At 39.0% G+C, this 17,701-nt stretch overlaps 1 protein-coding gene across 3 annotated transcripts; it reads left to right on the top strand.

Moving 5' to 3' along the window:
• Positions 1-775: 775 nt before the first annotated feature.
• Positions 776-13,840, top strand: COASY (Coenzyme A synthase). Of its 3 annotated transcripts, XM_034415658.3 has the most exons (10): positions 776-1,083; positions 2,983-3,650; positions 4,714-4,928; positions 7,067-7,198; positions 7,969-8,158; positions 9,193-9,257; positions 9,736-9,820; positions 10,718-10,815; positions 13,068-13,214; positions 13,331-13,840. In XM_034415658.3, exons 2-10 carry the CDS (start codon positions 2,984-2,986, stop codon positions 13,385-13,387), a joined length of 1,656 nt encoding a protein of 551 aa, XP_034271549.1. In that variant the 5' UTR covers positions 776-1,083; position 2,983; the 3' UTR covers positions 13,388-13,840. The 3 variants fall into 3 exon arrangements, 2 of the variants coding, with proteins under 2 accessions (XP_034271549.1, XP_034271550.1); XR_015733801.1 differs by lacking the exon at positions 9,193-9,257 and having other exon boundaries at positions 842-1,083; XM_034415659.3 differs by lacking the exons at positions 9,193-9,257; positions 9,736-9,820 and having other exon boundaries at positions 842-1,083.
• The last annotated feature ends 3,861 nt before the right edge of the window (positions 13,841-17,701 follow it).

Genomic DNA, 17,701 nt, shown 5'->3' with positions numbered 1-17,701 from the left:
CTAGTTTGACAGTGTTGAGGGAATTATTTGCTTAACAGAGTGATGGTGTTCTGGAAAAAAAATGTTCTTGTGTCTAGTTGTTATGGTGTGCAGTGCTCTATAGCGTCGTTTTGAGGGTAGGAGTCAAAACAGTTGATGTCCAGGATGCGAAGGGTTTGTACCAGTGGTGAAATCCAAATTTTTTTACTGCCGGTTCTGTGGGTGTGGCTTGGTGGGCGTGGCAGGGGAAGGATACTGCAAAATCTCCATTCTCTCCCCACTCCTGGGGAAAGGATATTGCAAAATCCCCATTCCCACCCCACTCCAGGGAGGATACTGCAAAATCCCCATTCCCACCCCACAATGTTGGTCTATTTGCTGCCTCTCCTAACTACTCAAATTTTTTTGCTACCGGTTCTCCGAACTGCTCAAAATTTCTGCTACCGGTTCTCCAGAACCTGCTGGATTTCACCCCTGGTTTGTACCCTATGCCTATCATTAAGTGTTGCTCCTTATGATTCTTGACAAATGTTATCTTTTCTTTTTATCTACACTGAGAGTATAGGCACCAAAGACAAATTCCTTGTGTGGTCCTATCACACTTGGCCAATAAAAAAATTATATCCTAAATATTTTCACAGCCCTCTTTTTGACTCGTGCAGTATACGGGTCCTCAATGGAAGGCAGGTGGGTAGCAACTGTTTTTTTTCCCTGCAGTTCTACAACGGGAACTAGGCTCGGAATTTGGGGGGGCTTCCAAATTCAACTTCCAGAATTCTGGGAGTTGAAGTCCTCCAGGCTTAAAGCAGCCAAGGTTGGAGACCCCTCATTTAGACTAGCCCACAGGGTCCAAGCGCAAGCAACACACACACACACACACACACACACACACACACACACACACTTCTTCTTCCGTCAACTTCATCTATACGAGGCAAAGGGATCCTCGTCCTTTAAATACCCCCCCCCCACACACACACACACACCACCCTGTGTTTAACTTTCCACTCTATAAATATTTTCCTCCTAGCCACGAGGATCGCTTCCAGTTTGTGCAGAGACACTTCCGGGTCGGGTGTTGACTTGGCTGAGGTTGCCTATCAGGTGAGTTAAGCGGGGAGGTGTCCTTTCCTGGGGGGGGGGCGCGGGGGGGGGCTGCTGCTCCTTGGAAGGTGGGGGCGAAGACACGCTCCCGGTCTCTCGTGGTGGTGGTGGGGGGGGGGGGCTGGTTATTGCAGGGCAGCGAGGAATGCCATCATTTGGCGTCGTCTTCTTCTTCTTCTTCCCCAGCGACTTGGGAACCTGGGTTTAAATGGCCAGTTTGTCGCAGGTTTTCCTTACTTACGGGAGGTCTGCAAAAGGTGGCTTATTCTCCCACCTCTCTTTTTCCTCCCCCCCCCCCTCCCCAAACAAGCCTGGAGCATTTCGTTGCAAAAAAAAAAAAGCAAGCAGAATGCGACTATGCAAAGTAACAGGAGCTACGGTGATATAACAGGAGTAGATGGGAGGCTAGAGAAAGTGGGTTATGTCTAGGGCGAGAGCGACGTCCCCTGCTCTCTAATAAACCCAACAGCCTTGGAATTTTCTGTATCTTTGGTTTTTTTTACAGCTGCAGAACGCCCAGCTAATTTCGAATAAAGGCTTGAAGGAGAATCTCTCTTTCTTTCCCCCACCCCCTCTCATTTATTTATTGTTTGACTTCTTAAAGAGCAGCTCAAAAAAGTAACAAATGTAGAAATACAACAAAAGTAAAAATGCAATCCCTATGCAGTATTAATTTTATTAAAAATTAATAAAGTAAAAATACAATCCCTATGCAGTATTAATTTTATTACTAGAAGTACATGTGAGCTTCAATGGTCTCCCGGTGGGGATGGTAGAGGACAGGAAGGAAAAGTTGTTCATGGGGTTGCGATGGGTCAGACAGGACTTTGGGACTAACAAGAAGAAGAAGAAGAAGTACATGTTTGCTTTTGGAAATCCAAAGTAGACCTAGCGATCTTCAAATAGTGTTGGAAGTCTTTTCTCCCCCAAGAAATACAAATGTACACATAGGCTGTATGCAAAATTAAATTGCACACATTCGTGACACGTATGCACTTGGAAGCCACTGCCATTAGCTATACTAATGGGGGATGTTCCACTTTATTATATCTGAATAGTTTATTTTCAGTAGCCAGTTCTATTGATATTTATACTGTAGCAATTTTATATTTTTAACTTTTGTACACAATTAAATGAAATGAAATATCAAGAAGAGGAGGGGAGCTATTGAGCTAAAAAAATAGATCATGTAGTGATGTAAATGTAAATAAGTGGGTTTTATTTCCAGAGAGATGACCATTGGGTTGATTGAGGGGTGGGGCTGGGTAGTTAAAAATAAATATATGATGTAATCAACCTGTTAGGGTGACATTTATCTTTTAAAGATGGGAGATTTGAGGGCACTGGAAAGCAAGAGGTGATTACTTTGCAATTACTATTGCTATCTTCATCGTTCTCTGTTGTAGCCCACTAAGAGTTAAAAAAATGGAAAGATATAAAGAAATCTTACTATTATTCATTTGCTTAATTGCATATTAATATGCTTAATTGCATTTTAACTAATGTCAAACAGAAGTTAAAAATAAGCAAAAAGGCAGCACTGCTGTTTATGGACACTTTCTCTATTGTTACACTTCTTCCAGCATGTTCAAACATACTGTGGTTTCATAGCAATCTTACCAAGGTTAGGCTGAAAGATAATATCTTGTCCAATGCTAGTGTATAATACAGTCAGTTAAGTATTTTAAATAGATAGTTTCTACTTTACAGTAAAGGGGAATTTTTTTCTGGAGTTTACAATGAGGTTTATTATTTTAAACTAGATGCTAATACATAAAATCTTTGGTCATTATTTTTTCTGTAGGTTAAAGCTACTTTGATTTATCTTGACTTATCTTTTCTTTCTTTCTTTCTTTCTTTTTTTTTACATATATCTTTCTGAATGGTCCTCCCGGACAGCATGTCGATTTTCCGTTCTGGTCTACTTGTTCTGACATCTCCACTGTCGGCACTTTCTCTACGCTTGATGCCCATTCTTGCTTCAGCTGCCAGGCTGGTACAAGAAACCCTATATATTCAACTGCAGCCAGGACTCAGCTTTTCGGGTGCTACACAACCCCGTTTTGCCTATGTTCCTGCCACATCTGAAGTACACAACCTTATCAGCAAGCTGTACGCTGATGCTGACATCCATCGTCACCTTGATGTCCGGATATTGCTCACCAACCTTCTCAATCAAGGAGCTAACCCTCCAGTGCTAGGATCTGTTCAGAACCTTTCCCAGCCACCTGAGGTGGTGCTCACAGACTATGAAAGTGCTGATGGAGTGCAGTCAAATCCTATCAAACAACGCCTAGAACGTTATGCCATCAGTTGTTACAGCTGTTGCCCTAAACTGAGGTCTGTTTTACTGTATCCTGACTATGATTTACAAGATGATAATGGAGAACTGTCCCCACAAGAGGAGACTGAGAAAACAAATGAGCCATTGCAGAGTTTCTCTGATGTAGTTGTGGGAGGCACTTTTGATAGACTTCACAATGGCCACAAGATTCTTCTGAGTGTGAGCTGTCTGCTGGCAGAAAATCGGCTCCTCATTGGTGTCTCTGACAAAGATCTTTTGGAAAGTGGGTCTTTTTGAACCATATATGCCTTTCTCCTGCAAAACTATTTAGAGAAATAGAAATATTTGGGGACTTTTAACATAGTCCAGATTTTTTTGTACACAATGGTTGAATGCTGTAACTGGAATCAGGACTGACAATGTAGAGGATAAGTTTTTGTTTAGACATATGATGCTAATATTTAGAATGCCATATAATTTTTTTACTGGAAGTATTATCCAAATATATATGCAGAACTTAGAAATGTGTTGTTCACCATTATGGCAGTTTGCCTTGTTTATTAAGTATAATACCAGATCTAACATCTAAGTTTGTTAGAGGAAGCTAATTTAAATGGATCTGTCTTTGTATTTTAAGGAGCTAATGAATATGGCTGAGATGAGTTAAGCCTTCTACAGCTTTTTATCAATGATAAAACAGATTGTTTTTTCCAATTCTTGGATGTGTGTATTTATGTTTGTGGAAAGATAGATAGATAGATAGATAGATAGATAGATAGATAGATATAGATACACACTTTGCCTTTTTGGACTAAGCAATGTTATACAAAGTTTAGAAAAGATATAAGAAATAGCAAGTCAAATAAATAAAGATATAAGAATAGGCACTACAGCTAAACATAGTTTACATCAGCATTATTTATTACACTGCTCTTATCAATAGCTTTTTATCCTTGCACCCTTCTTTAATTCCACCGTAACTTTATACCATTTCATCTACTGCCTTTTGTTTTTTAAGGAAAATATACAGGAAATTATTTCTAGCCCTGAGCAATTGTGGTGAGAGAACTCTAAATTCAGTAAGTAAATATAAGTTAGCTTCGACTTGTACTTTACTAGCTTGGTAGGCCAGTGGTAAGGAAACTCTGCTTATCACAAACTCGTGGCAATTACATATGCAGCCTCTATTGTCTTTTCTCAATATGACATTCTCTTAATTCCAAGGTAAGGAAATCACAACTTTGTAGCACTATGAACTTTTCTCATATTGGGGCATCACCTCAAGAGACTTAAGGAAGGATGAGCTGTGCTTTACTACATTTTCCTCTTATTTTCTCCATCAACAGATAAGTTATTAAAGGAGCTGATCCTACCTTTTGAACAACGTCTGAATCAACTTATTGAATTCCTAGTAGATGTCAAGCCCTCCCTGCTATTTAGCATCGTTCCTCTATATGATCCCTTTGGTCCATCAATCACTGATCCGAACCTGAAGTGCATTGTCGTCAGTGAGGAAACATTCAAGGGGGGTCTTTCTGTCAACAGAAGGAGGGCAGAAAATGTAAGTATGTGGGAATCTTTTTGCCACTATTGGGTACAAACTGAAAAACCATCTGCCATCTAGGATCTGCCAGAACTTAAGGTCTTCAGAACATACTTCTTCCTCAGCCCCATCACTAGCAGAAGCACTTGGGCACTGGTCCCAAATATTCTTGAATTTTCTGCCAAGCGAGAACAGCCTGTGTTGTTCTGCTTGCAGGGAAAAATATTTTGTTTAGACAGAACTTTGAGAGCTAAATAGAGTTTAGAGTTTGAGTTTGGCTCTATGTTTGGAGATCCCAGCTTTATATTCTATTTAGCAAGAGTTTCAATTATATAGTACAGTGAAACTTCACTTTAGCTTATTACAGAAACGGGTTTTTTTTTTCATTTGGACTCCACTCCTATTTAATGGACTAGTCTATGCTAATTGGAGGGTTTAAGGACATTCAAATATTTGTTGAAGTTTTACCACAGATTATGCTGTTTATACAATTACATAAACAGCAAATTAATTCAAATGAGTTGTATTCAGATTTAATGGTGATCATCTTAATGGTGCTTATTGTTATTCTGAGGTCATTCATTGACAGAAAATCCAGGAATTGTAAGGGCTCATATTGCTTCCCCAAACAACTTGAAGGGATTGCTTTGTTTGGACCTCTGTAAAAGCAAAATACCTTGCAAAAATTTGCATGACCCATTGTTTACTTATCATGTGATATCTAGAATTTTAATCCAAGCACAAAATAGGTAGAGAAATGTTTCTTCAGTATAGAGCATGGCTCACTTCTACTGACCCCCACCAGACAAGATTTCTACTGCATGCTTTTGTGAGTATGGGTGACATTCACTATCCTTACATTTAACAAAGGGATTAATAGTAATCTCTGTCCCTACTGTAATCATCCATCCACCTTTTTTTATTTGTTTAAAATCTATCAATTCAAGCAACCACTGTGGCAGCTAGATCTAGGGCTCATGACCTTTCCTTTGGAATTACATAGCAAAGACTAATTAAAAAGGTTACAAGTGTGTGAGATGTTTTTACACATAATCATTACATAAACACAAGCATATTTATTATATCTATTATACGCTTTTATTAGATATGTTTGTCTTATGTTCTCTTAAACATGGAACATAAGCCAGTTTGTTGATCTATTTCACTTCCATACCAGGGTAGAGAACCTGTTGCTTGGTCACTCAAGAGCTAGAGTGGTATAAAGCCATAAAGCTGAAGAGACCTGGATCTCTATTTGTTCTTATCCTGCACTTATAAGGTGGTTGAAGTAATAAAACTGATAAAAATGTATAGTTCATTGGAGAAGATATAGAGCAAGGATATCAATCTCGCGTCATCACAGCATTGTCATATGACGTGTCATGACTTTTCCCCCCTTTGCTAAACTGGGCATGGGTGTGGCCAGCGCATGATGCATCGGGCCTATGGGCCAGGAGTTTGACAGCCCTGATATAGAGAGTAAATGTAGTTACACCATATTAAAATGGATGCCTTTTACTAAATGAAAATTATTGCCTATTACTAAATGAAACAGTTTTATTTCCACCATTTTGGCTCTGCTTGTCACCAGGGGGTTAAATAACCATCTGCAACAATTTGGATTAAATGACATTAATTTTGGATGCAAACGGAAATGGGCAGTACAAGTAGTCCTTGATTTACAACCATAATTAGGTTGAGAATTACAGTCTTGGTGATTGTTAAGTGGCATTATACTTTTACCAGATTTTGCGACCTTTTTTGCAGGTGTTGTAAAGTGAATGTGGTCATTAAACAAATCCATTTTTATCTAATGGGTATTTTTTGCTGGAAACTAAAAGTAAATGCCAGAAACTGGCAAAAATGCCAGAAATTACTGTCATATGATTTTGGGATGCTGCAACTGACCATAAATGTGAACTGGGTTGCCAAGCACATGTAATCATGTGACTAGGGGGCGGGGGCATGACTGTAGGAATCCCAGAACCAGGTCATAAGTACCTTTTGGAGGGGAATGTCTCTCATAATTTTAGACAGTCACTAAGTGACCAGACATTAAGTGAGGATTGCCTGCAGTGGTAGAATAATAGATATTCATTGCCAGACTGTGTGGTGTAGTATGGAAAAGCAACTTGTCTCTAACAAATGTCTTACAGAACCTTTCTGAACTGGCTCTCCACAAGATCAATCTGGCTGTTGACCCTCAACATGCCAAAAATGAGGAAGAAAAAATCAGCTCTTCTAGCTTGAGGTACAGACTTCTCGGAACTTTGTTGTCTACACCTCAGGTAAGTAATGTGTTTGCTTTAGCTTTTGAGTTGTATGAGAGGGTCAGGGTGCAATTATGTATTTATTTGGTAGTAAGGCCCTTTGAGTTGAAAGGGAACTATTCCTAAATAGGTATGGATTGCCACCTTTGTTGCTGGATTTTTTTAAAAGATAAAAGATAGGTCAAAGAAGAGTCTGAACATGCCTTCCAGTCTTCACTGTGAGCAATTCTTTTACCTGGATTGCCTCTGGCCCCTTCCGTTCTTCAAAGTAAGGCTTTCCAGTATGAGAAACACAGCTACTATTCGCCTTCCTCTGATCTCTACCATGTCCCTTCACCTTTTTCTCCCCTTCCCTCTCCTCTTTTTTCAGAGCAGCCTTCGCTATTAGCAAGCGCTGAGTCTTCAGATACTTACAGTCCAGAGCTGCGGATTATTTGAATGAGGCTAATGTTCTCCCTTCACCACAGACTGGAGGGGTAGGGAGAAGGATGCAAAGTCACTAGGAGCAGCCATTGTGATACTCAAGAAAGCAAAGACCATGAGAGAAAAGGCCAAGCTCTCTGAATGGAGAGCACGCTCTACAGGGAACAGTGTGCAGGACTATGAATGTAGCTCTACCCGAATGTAACAAGGCTGTATGCAGTGAATGTTTGTTCACTAGAACAGTGCTGCTATGAAAAGAGCCAGTGGCAAAATGATAGTTGTACTTTTGTAATGTCGAACAATAATACAAATGAAAGTAAATATGCACAATTCCCTTAATAAAATAAATCTTCTTTTCTCTTCAGAAAAATCCATCGCTTCCTTCCAGCCCCTACATAATAGGGCTAACAGGTGGATCTGGTAGTGGCAAAAGTTCTGTTGCCCAGTATTTGCTTCAACTTGGTGCCTTCCATTTGGATATGGACAGACTGGGACACAACATTTACACGCCAGGTGGTCCTGTATACCAGCAGGTGATAGAAGCATTTGGACCAGGTATGATTGACCTTTGGGGGAAGCCATATTTTAACTCAGTTCACCCAGAAAACTGCAAGGGAAGGGATAGGAAGGATTCTGCCTCAATTTGTTTTTTCTTCTCTCTGATCCTCTGCCAATCCACTTTTGTGACTTAAAACAATATATTCTCCCCCTTTCCAAATTTATTCTCCCCCGTTTTCTTGCCAAAATTGCATTTGTCCTCAGCAGACAAAGCTTATAAACATTCACTGATATCAGAGTAGTTTGGCCCATCATTGGAAAAATAGATATGGAAGGAGAAGAACCAGGGTAATAAGCAGGCCAAAGGTGAAACTGTTGTGTACATACTATGTATATTGAATTGCCACTTAATCTAGGTGAAAATATTATTTGGCAAAGTCAGTCACTCTTGGAGGACATCAAGCTAGGTGACATTGGAGGCTAGACTCCAGGAAAAATAACGTTATTACTTACCACTGTAGCTAGTTCTTATATTGTAAGCATTTCTCCACAACTCAGCAGAGGTTATTTTCGTTTGCATTCATATGTTAAAATGGTTCTGGGCAGCCATCCAATAAGGTGACTTTCCAAATCTATTGCTCTCTAGAGAAGTTTGAAATTCTAGGGTTGGTTTATTCATTTAGTTATTATTCATCACATTTGTACATTGCTCATCTCACCTAAGTGACTCTTATACCACCAGTTTTTGTATCACCAGATTGGGAAAAGCTGCAGGAAACTACCATAAGGTTTTGATTTCTTTTAATTTTTTTTTTCCCAGGGGAAAAATGTTACATTATTATCCTTTTGTACTTTTATCCAATGTTTTGAATCATGAATGAAATTATCATAGTTTGGCAAATCTTGTGTTTCAAAAACGGCAGTGAAAACCAGTTAATTACCCTAAGAATTACGGTAGGAATGGAGATGGGAGACTCACCTGTGAATTCTGAGAGGGATTTGACTTTTGAGGGTCTCTTAACACAAATAAGGGGAAGCTGCACAAGATTTCTTTCTGGTGTGTGTTTGGCGAATCCAACTCATCTTTACAGATATTTTGAAAGAAGATGGAACCATCAACAGAAAATTGTTGGGAGCCAAAGTATTTGGAGACCAGGTAAAAAGCTGCCTCACTTTGGGGTAAAAACTGAATTTCAGTATTGACATTCCTTCCTTTCCAGTTCAGCATATTTGGTTTACCCTTTGATTCACTGACATCAGAATGCCTCTCTGTTCCACCCCATTAACTCTGCCCTTTCACCTCCTTTCACAGCAAGGTGTTTTTTTGTTTTTTTCCATTTGTGGGTGAAAGGTATTACGTGAGCACAGTGCACGCAGGGAGAACCTCTCCCTGTATACTAAATACAAAATGGTCTTGAGACTGGGAAAAATTGAACTCTTAGAACTGGTGATGCTGGGATAGCCGTCTATATGCTAGTGCATGTCTTGACCCAATTCTGATTTGCATACCATACCTCTTGGATTGGTACTGTGCCTTGGCAATTCCCAGGGTTTTGTTTTGCTTTTTTGTTTTCACTAGTAGCAGTAGGTCACCTTAAATTTCTCATGTTGGCTTTCTTTGTTCCCTCTTACAGGAACAGATGAAGCAACTGAACAATATCATGTGGCCAGTAATGGCTCAAATGGCAAAAGAAAAGATAGAAGAGGCAGGCAAGCAGGGTGAGAAGGTCTTTTGGGGGATCTTGGCAAGACTTGTGAATAAGTTACATAGGTGCAAGATCTCCTTTTTCAGAAAGAGGAGCAGGTAATCTCTAAGAGCCATGCCAGGAGAGATCGCTTAAGCAGAGTTGCCGTGACTTTCCTTATGACGGACTGTCATGTGGTCCTAGCATGAGGACCGTTCAGCATATATACAGCATATGAAAGCTGAGATAAATTCATTTCATTTCATTTACAGGCCATCTGATTCCATCTTAACATTGGGAATAACATATGTTTTTTTTTTAAATTTGATTTATATGACGCCCTTCTCCGGAGACTCTGGGCGGCTTACAATGCGTTAAGCAATAGCCTTCATACTTTTGTATATTTTATACAAAGTCAGCTTATTGCCCCCACAATCTGGGTCCTCATTTTACCTACCTTAGAAAGGATGGAAGGCTGAGTGAACCTTGAGCCTGGCGAGATTTGAACTTGCAGTGATGTTAATAACAGTGCTTTAGTCTGTTGCGCTACCAGGGCTCTTAGTTTATCCGAGTTTAGTTACATTAGAGTTAGACTTAGCCTATGATGCAGCAGTTATTATTTATATAGTCATTTGAACCCCCAGCTCCCTCAGTCTCAAAGATTTCCAGAGCAATTTGCAGAATAATGACTTGTCGCTTTGCCATTGTGGTTTGTTTAAAAACAACAAATCAGAATTTTACATTTGGATAAGTTTATAAATTATCAATACTTTTGTTTATTCTCCAGTATGAGTTGACTGTGCCATCACAGTAACTGCTCATAATGAGCTATGATACCTGACTTATTTGGAAATTAAATTAAAGCATGCTGCAGCCCCCTTCTCTTAACAGAAACTGCCTTCCGTTCACCCTTCAAATTTCTGTTCTGCAGGAAAGGCTGTGTGTGTGCTGGATGCAGCTATGTTGCTGGAGGCAGGCTGGTCAGAAATAGTGCATGAGGTCTGGACAGTCATCATTCCTGAAAACGAGGTAAGAACGTCTGGGTTGTATAATTCTTGCAATCGAAATCTCTCTCTTCCTGTTTGGTGGATAGCATTTGTCATGCTTGCCCGAAAGAATAGCTGGTGCAAACTAGCTAAATTTAAATTGGAGCAGGCAAATATTTTGGATCTTATTTCAGCCATCATAAAGCTATTCAGTACTTGTTTAAAAAGAATCCAATGCTCTGCTGTTACAGTTATCAGGCAAATGGTGAATATGCCATCATAGTCCTTCTAAATAATGATGATACATGGACATTTGTTTTCTGTGTATAGATATTTGACGCATACATTCTGGAAAACTGTAACATAGCTTTCAGTGATAGTCTGTGCAATGAAAGGTAGGGTAGATAAATAGATAGGAATAATTTATATCCAGATTTTTAAAAATGCAAACAACTTATATCACAAAATTAATAAACCACAATAAAGATGAAATAACCAGGATTAAAAAATACTAAAGCAAGAGTAATATAAATAGCTCACCTAGCAGTATCACATAAAGAAATTAATATCACTATAGTTAAATCTCATCATCTAAAAAGTAATGGGTTCCTTAGCAAAAAAAATACTGTATATATACCTAAGAGTATATATTAGAGTATATATTTTAGAATATAAGAGAATATAACTCATAACTATGAAGAGGACATTCTACATTTGGCAATAGCATCCAAAGACAGCAATTTTTCACATCATAGTTTAGTTTTCATTTATTTAATTACATTTCTGTTGTACCTCTTCACAAAGGCTCACTATAGTAAAAATTTCCAAATTCAAGGATATTTAAGAATTCTCTGCCACAAGATTTTCCAATGAGGCAAAAAAAAATGAGTAAGGTTTAATATTTAACTAATGTGCTGTGTGGATGTGGTATAAGAAGGTTTTTAACGCGCTATTAGTTTCTGTCTCAGGTGTGTGTGCAGAATCAGAATCTCAACCCACTTTCCTTCTGCTATTCAGACACCCTTATGGCTATACCCTAAAACTCAGTGGATAAGGAGGGGATGTTCCTGCTAGCACATGTTCCTTATGTGGTAGCAGGAACACTTATACTGCTGCTAAAACCCCCTCCTTACCCTTGTTGCTACTTTCCCAATGATGAAAAAAGGAAGTGACTACTCTTCTGAAGAGGGGGATGGGAGAAGCCAAAGCTCATTGTCCCTTGGTAGGCGGGGGAAATCCCAAGGGGAAGGAGTTTTCACCAATGAGAAGCTATGCTTTCTCACAACATTTCCTCTAGAGCTGAAACTGACTTGAAGGTTAATAAGCTTCACTTCCAAGCTCTATAGCTCATGAGGATCCAAACAGCAATGGCAGTCTTGGATGTGGAAGACATCTTTGTTTCAGCTGTTGTATGGGAAGTGAATAGGATCATAGAATAGCTATGATTTTCATGTCTCACTTATATAAGTTAACATCTCATTAGTAATTGTAGAAAGAGAAGAGTGGACCAGTCTTTCAGTCTGGTCGATGCAGAAGTAGCTAAGCTTCCTTCTGCATCTGTTCTTCAAGTACACATTTATTTGCTACCTATTAAGTGCTAAGGAATACAGATAAAGCAGTTAAAAATATGTTCTCATTTGAAGAAAAAGAGGAACAAGTACGATCTGAGGGTTTTGTAGATTGTAATTAATGAATTTGAAGGATCACCTTCTCCCACATCTTCTGCTGTGCAGTCATCAGAATCCTTGCTCTGCTCTTGCTACCCTCAGAATTTAATTATGACGGCAGAATATGTAACAGGTTTCTGAATACTAAACAGTGTTCTAAATTGTGCAACTTTAACTAGTTCTCTCCTTATTGCTAGTTTTTAAATCTGGAGACCTTATATGATCCCAGTAAAGATTATCTTTTTAAATTAGCACATCTACTTCATTTTGTAAAAAATTACTTAAAAGATTTACATGGTTACCAATCTTATGGCACACAACAGTAATAACTAACAAGAAAAGCGACATTACAAAAAAAGAGAGAAAAAAATAGGGATCCCCTTCATCAATTACACCCATTCATCTGTACAATACTGAGGCTCCAATCTTACCATCCAGGCATGGGAGGGAAAGCCAGATCTTCATGAGTTTCCAGAAGATTTAGAGGTTGGACCTGATGGATCTGAAGGGAAAGGACAAGGCAGGGGCTGCCACAGAAAAGTCATGCTTCCTAGGCCGCGCTTAGAAGGCATCATTTAAGAAAAGGACCTGCCTGCTCTAACACTTCTCTGTCTCTGTTTCTTTCAAGGCCATAAGACGCATCATAGAGAGAGATGGCCTAAGTTCAGAAGCCGCCAAACTGCGGATACAAAACCAAATGCCTAACAGCCAGCGTGTAAAGCAGTCACATGTAGTCCTTTGCACAATGTGGGAGCCAGAAATTACACATAAAATGGTAAGAAAAACATAACAGCAGATGCTGAGTAAGACAGCATCTTACTGGGTCTATTAAATGAGTTTTCTTTGGAGAGTCATCCCCAATAAGCTAGTTGAATTTGTCTGTTTTTACAGGTGGAAAAAGCTTGGGCCCTGCTTCAGAAACGCATCAAACCTGAAATAGACCCATGAACTGAGATGCAATCACCTCATCATTCTGCCCCCTCAGTGCTACCAGTATGGAAAAATGTGCACCCATCAGGAGTACTCATTCTAACAAGGGCAGAGATTGAGGGAAGAAATAAAGGAAACAGAGTTCCAAACACTTGGTGGTGTGGGGGGTGATATTCCCTTTGACCTTTTTTCTTCTTGAAAAAGGTTCAGGGAGAAGCATGAGGTAACTTTTGTATATCGTAGGATTTGATTTTTTTTATTCAGTTGGGGTACCTGCTGAGCAGGAAGGAAAAGACACTGCTATGTGAAGCCACTGATGTTACATGTTTTTGATGGAAGCAGTTTTATTAATGCTACTAACAAAAGAACATTCAGTGTTACATAGGCATGGCATAAGTGCTCTGTTTAGGCGCCACTGTTTTGTACTTGATATCCTTTATGCAAAAGTTACATATAAAGAAAGCAAATATATTGGCTTTGTGTGGTTGTGTGTTACTAATGGGAACTTTTCTGATTCAATAGTGGGTGGGTTTCCTACTCAGTCTTCTCTAGGACATCAATATTCACAAATACAGTTTAAACCAATTTTTCTGATTTGTTTTGAAAATCACTTGAATTTAAATATTTCAATTACAATTTTCATCATTTTAGTTGAAGATATGGCATGCATTTATATTTATATTTGAGCTTATATTGTGAATGCAAGACCAAAATGTCTCACTATCTTATTTATATTCATTTGAAGCTAATTTAATTTCACTGGCTTTCATTATTCAGACTATATGATTTCATGGACCATGAGTCAAAGTTTGTAACCTTCTTTCATCTAACAAATGCATAAACTTTCAGATGGGTGGCAGGGAGATTCCATTAAGAATTACATTAGATCACATTTGATGTATAAATATACCCCCCCCCCCAAAGGATTGAAAGGGAGGGTGATGTGCTAGACATATCTATACTATAGTGGTACAAGCTATGAATGGGGAAGAATAATTTTCATAGTAGGTTAATTACTTCCCAAATAAGCATTTGATACCAATCTCATAGCTTAATGTTCCAGAGATTTGACACCTTGAATATTTCATATCTGGTGGCAGTAGGACATCAGTCTGATTCTGAAAGTAGAGTCATATGACGCAGAGAATTAGGGCCACTTTCCCATTGCAATAACAAATACAGTATTTTGATCATGTACTCTTTGCCTTGAATACATCTGGCTTGAAGTTGATTCAGACAGTTTTGACATTTCGTTACACCACCAATGGTTCTTGTGAACACTATTTCTATAGCTAAACATTATCTATCAGTAATCTATCTTTCTTCTCCACTTCTTTTCCATTGAGTGGAAATAGATATATAGATAAAACACTACTAGCGTTAGAAGACCTATGGCAAAACAGCCAACGAAACTTAACTCTTCTACTCTTACAACTGCTTTACCTTAATTATGAAGCAATAGGATTTCCAAGACAATGAAAGGACATCACACTTATTATGTAATTAGATGCCCCAAAGGTGACAGACCCTTTGATACCGGAGTACAAATTGGAGTGAAGAGGAGATGCTAAATAAAGGGGACTGTGTCTGTCAAGTTTCTCAGTCATCCAGGTTCAGTTCATGAATTGAAGAAGCTTCTTGGAAGAGAAGCGGAATGTCTTCAAGGAAAAACAAAGTAAGTTCAATTGCCTTTTTAAAAAGTGCCTTTAGAGTAAAGGGGACAGTGTTTTGCAATAAGAGTGAGCACAGCGAGCCTGAGCAAGTATTCACTCAATTTTTCAGGAAGGTTGAGGAAGAAGAGGATTGTGACAGGATATCTTCCTTCTAAAAGCATTTTGGAAACACTTGCATCTTTCACACCCACCCATTCCTACCTGTCTTCCTTGCTCGTTTTAGCCTACTGGACTAAACACTCAAGCTTTTGAAAATAAACAGCCTAATTCACTCCCTCTCTTTTCTCCACTTAGATTTTGCTCAGAAAGAGGAACTAGCCTGGTTTTAACTGCAGCTGTTTAAATTCCCCCCAAGACAAAGGAAAACTTGCTTCCTCTTGCCTTATTAATGCAGTCTAAGACTCCAACTCCCCCTTGCATTTAATAAGATCCGATTTGCAAGTCTGTAGCCTACTCACATATTCCATCTAAATCTGAAAATTTTTAATATTCTGGACCTGAGCTCTTTGACATCCTTCATGATTGCTCAGACTCCAGCTATGGAATTAGGCATAATTTGGGAGGCTACAGGCCCTCCACTTGTGTCATTACACATTTGACTTAGAAACCAGACCCATTTATCCACTATCCCCTTTCCTATCACACTCTACCACTCTTACCTAATTAACAGTTCTTGGCAACTTAACATTTTTGGTAGTGATATAGCAGTATTTTATAATTCCTGTATTTGTTCAATAACTCTTTTCCCATCATGCAAGTTTTGCTTTTGTTTCTGTTATTTCCCTTCATTAGCAATAGTGCTAATTTTGCTTTTTATTGCTGTGTTCAGATCTAACCATGGTTTACTGAATTGACAATTTGGTGGATTTGCTTGGCCCACCGAACCATAAACTAACCCGTAAAGGAGAATATTTGTAGTTCAAGGTTGACATGAGGGGTCGTTGGTGCTCTTATCTAGCCTTCTCTTCCCTTTCTGGACACTCTGTTCTGCAGAGACCACAGTGGCAAACTAGAAACACAAGTCTACTAAAAAACCATCCATACTAACCAGGTGCTCCACTACCAAAGTAACAGCCCAACTTCCCACAAGAGAAGCTATGTGTGTAAGGATTTTATTTAAACAAGCCCAAACACACTGCAGCAACCTGGAACAGCAGAAAAAGGAAATAGAGTATCTATACAACATATTCCAACAAAAAGGATATCCATGCAACTTGATCAAAGTCTCTGACCACTCAAACTAATACAGCACAACCAACACAAACTCTAAAAAGAATTACACTGCCATACATCAAGAATATCTCAGAAACCACCAACAGATTACATGGTATCAGCACAGCACAGAAGCCAACTAAAGTCCTTCAAAACACTCTAAGCAGAACAAAAGACCCCACAACCCTAGAAGAAAAAACAGGAGTCATCTACAACATACAATGTAAGGACTGCCAACAACCACTATGTAGGACAAACAGGCAGAAGACTGACAGAACACATCCATGAACATAAGCATAAATTTGTATTTATTTATTTTGTCAGGTTTATCTAGCGTATATTGGAGGTGGTAACTTTTTGAGAGCTGAATGCAATGAAATTTCATTTTAATGTATACCAATTAGTGTACATTCAATGTGACATTAAAGTTATTCTATTCTATTCTATTCTGTTCTATTATTCTATTCTATTCTATTCTATTCTATTCTATTCTATTCTATTCTATTCTATTCTATTCTATTCTATTCTATTCTATTCAACATATAGGCAGATTTAACCATAATTTCAGTTGGAAAAATGTGACCATCCTAGACTAAGATAAGTCCAAAAATGCCAGGGAATTTCTAGAAGCCTGCCACTCTGACAAATCAGCCATCAATAGACGCACAGACATTAACAACATATATAGACCATTACCCAGCCCCAAAAGGAACAAAAAGACCCAAGCCCCTCTCCACCAGCAATCACCACCCAGATTAGCACAGATTCACTCCAAGGTTAACATCAGACCAACAATCAAACAAACAAACAAAAAACCCTAATCAAAAACTGCTAATGAAGTCAACAGCAAACAGCCCAACAAAAAGAATCTCTAAGACACCCCCACCCCTAACACTGACAGACAAGCCACCAGAATATAAACTGACCGCAAATTGCACTCCTTACTAGCTCTTACTAGTTTGGGTAAAGAAAGAAACGACTGCAAGCAAAACTAACCATATCGATTCGATCTTCACAAAGCAGCCTTTGCACAATGTGCTGTAAGGGGTTAAGGTTTCAGCTTGGATAATTTTGTTGTAGTTTAGTGCTTGTCTGAATCTACCAACTTGCTACTTCGGTGAAATCAAGGTTAAAACACTCAAACGAATACTGTGCGGTGCAGATAGTTACTCTTGCAATAGTGGCGAATATCTGTAGCTCGGGTGTAGGATGAGGGACGGTGAAGGTTCGTTCTGAGAGCTGGTGGGTTGCCAAACTAGGACACATCCTCAGCGGCGTTTAGGGGAAAACTCCCTAAATTCCCCTTAACTCCGCTGAAGACGTTACTTAGCCTGGTAAGGAGACGTTCGGAAGCCAATCCACCAGCTCGGAGAATTAAACCTTCACCATCAAAGTTACTCTTGGCTACAAACTGCTAACCAGATTTCATCAGAGCAGGCTATACGAT

This window comes from Pantherophis guttatus, chromosome 4 (assembly GCF_059756535.1).
Source record: "Pantherophis guttatus breed Tessera chromosome 4, ASM5975653v1, whole genome shotgun sequence".
In the NCBI taxonomy this organism is placed as follows: domain Eukaryota; kingdom Metazoa; phylum Chordata; class Lepidosauria; order Squamata; family Colubridae; genus Pantherophis; species Pantherophis guttatus.
Note: the sequence above shows the minus strand (reverse complement) of the source record. Positions and strands in the feature narration are given on the sequence as shown.